At 41.3% G+C, this 2,500-nt stretch overlaps 1 protein-coding gene across 3 annotated transcripts in view; it reads right to left on the bottom strand.

Moving 5' to 3' along the window:
* Positions 1 to 2,500, bottom strand: part of nfia (nuclear factor I/A) — a 147,269-nt gene that overhangs the window by 11,150 nt on the left and 133,619 nt on the right. For all 3 annotated transcript variants that reach the window (XM_063891604.1, XM_063891605.1, XM_063891606.1), the window contains one exon: positions 959 to 1,047. In XM_063891604.1, coding sequence (XP_063747674.1) covers positions 959 to 1,047 — 89 coding nt within the window. The remainder of the gene's footprint in view (positions 1 to 958; positions 1,048 to 2,500) is intronic.

Genomic DNA, 2,500 nt, shown 5'->3' with positions numbered 1-2,500 from the left:
CTGTCTCATTAAATGTACTTTACACTTCACCTGTTAGACGCTTTTATCCAAAGCAACTAACATACACTCAGTACTGTGTTCAGTCCCCACAGGAGCAACTAGGGGGGAAGGGTCTCGCCCAGGGACACAACGACATGCTGACTGCACTGGGACTCCAACCTGCTCTCCCCTAACTCGAGGCGCAGTATCCCACTCTACCACAGCCATCCCCTGAGTCTTCATCATGAGTCTGAGTCTTCATCATGAACCCAAGTCTTCATTGAGTCTTCATCAAGTCTTCATCTTGAGCCTGAGTCATTAGCATCAGCCTTAGTCATTAGCATGAGTCTGAGTCTTCATCATGTCTCTCCATCATGAGCCTGATTCTCCATCATGAGCCTGAGTCTTCTTCATGTCTTCATCATGAGTCTGAGTCTTCATCATGTCTTCATCATGAGCCTGAGTCTGCATCATGAGCCTGAGTCTTCATCTTGTCTTCATCATGAGTCTGAGTCTTCATCATGTCTCCATCATGAGCCTGAGTCTCCATCATGAGCCTGAGTCTTCATATTGTCTTCATCATTAGTCTGAGTCTCTATCATGTCTTCATCATGTGTTCACTGAGTCTTCAGAAGTCTCTTTGCTGTGGAGGACATCCTGTCTGGTTTCAGTGTCTCAGACTCTGTGTCTCAATGACTTTAAGGACTTTTATTGCATATGTGGATTCAGCTAATGTTTGCATAAAAATTGATGGATGGATTGATTGATTGATTGATTGATTGATTGATTGATTGATTGATTAATTGATTGATTGATATGTGAACTTATATATAGTTCTGGGACGTGCAGGTAACCATAACAGAAGTAATGTATCTGAATATATTTTGTCAAACAGTGTTACAATTAACACACTGAGGAGTATATACTGGTCTAGGCTTGGGGGACCCTAGGGGGAGATGTATGTGTGTGTGTGTGTTACCTGTGGTTGTTGAGGGATGTTGAAGCCGGGGTCTCTTGGTCCGACGCTGACAAACCGCTGGGCGGGAGATGAAGTGGGGGTGGAGTATGCTGCACAAAACCCAGATATACACAACGTTTAGTTTACCAAGAAAAAGCTGACGGGTTTCCTGTTCATTTACTAAACTGACAATGATTTTGTTAGTTTTGGATTACATTTGGCAAAGGGTACATAATGAATTCATTAGGACTTGAAAGATAAAGTTTAAGACTTCATAGCCAACACTTCAAATGGCATACTTCGGTTGTGCCAGAGATGGGGGACTCGAGTCTAGTGACTTGACTCGAGTCAGACTTAAGTCGCCAGATTGAGGACTTGTGACTTGCTTGATCAACAGTGAGAAAAGACTTGACTTGACTTGGACTTGCTACTCATGACTTGAGACTTGACTTAGACTTGCATGCAATGACTCGACAAGTCATTGCTCTCTTGGTTAATTGGTGAATAATAATAATAAAAAATGTTTTCGATTGGATGTTTCCTGTTGCATGTGGGCGAACCTGTCAACCAGTAATCTCTACTAGGTGATGCGCCCGCCATCTACAGTAGAGCGGTCGGGGTTTGGAAGATGGAAGGTGCTACCAGTTCTGCTGCTACTGCAGCCAGTGTTCCCAAAATCATAACATTTGGATTTAAAGACTATTCAACTCAACTAAAGAAACGATTCGCCGTGTGCAAGGTGTGCAGCGCAAAAATATCCGACACATCCAGCACCACGTCAAATTTCATCCGCCATTTCCGACTACACAAAGAAAAGTAAGTAGGCTAATGTCTCTAGCTAATTTCACATTATTTTTAATCTAACGTTAGCTGGCAGCTAACATCCCATCTCCATCAGTCAAACGTGACAAGAGCTTACTGTTTGCGTCACATTAAGTTTTAATCATGTTGACTTAGTTTCACATTGATCCCGCCTATCAAATAACAGACAATTTGACTGAAATACGGTAGCCTATCTGAAATTGCCAGATTGATTCACTTGGCAGATCAGGTCTAGCTAGCGCTAGTTGCTAGTCCAAAGTCTACCACATCAATGTAGCTGTTAGCTTGTTAGCGCTAGCTGCTTTTTTTTTTGTTAAATCATATATATAAAGTATAACAGCCAAACAACATGCACAAACCCTATTACTGTAAATGTATGTATAAGTATATGATATATGAGAGATGTGTGACATAAATGAGAAATGGGCCACTTTCAAGAGTAAATCCTAGTATATAACATAGAAGTGTCTCCATTTCATTTCCGTATGGTATTTATTAATGGGATGTTATGCAATGAAAGCATAAGCTAAAAGTAGTTTTTTTGCACTTCTCCCCTCTGTCTAGATTTGAAGAGTACATCACTACTAAGGACACATTTGACACCACTCAGCCAATGATATCGCAGTTTATGACTTCAAGAACTCCAAGCAATACCTACAGCTTTAATCATCCACAGCAGAGTGAGAGAGTGAGGCCTTTTTGAAGGAGTAGTGGACATAAAAGTTGTATTTGTTCAAGTTC

This window comes from Eleginops maclovinus, chromosome 9 (genome assembly GCF_036324505.1).
Source record: "Eleginops maclovinus isolate JMC-PN-2008 ecotype Puerto Natales chromosome 9, JC_Emac_rtc_rv5, whole genome shotgun sequence".
In the NCBI taxonomy this organism is placed as follows: domain Eukaryota; kingdom Metazoa; phylum Chordata; class Actinopteri; order Perciformes; family Eleginopidae; genus Eleginops; species Eleginops maclovinus.
The sequence above is the reverse complement of the archived record's forward strand: the minus strand, read 5'-3'. Positions and strand labels throughout refer to the sequence as shown.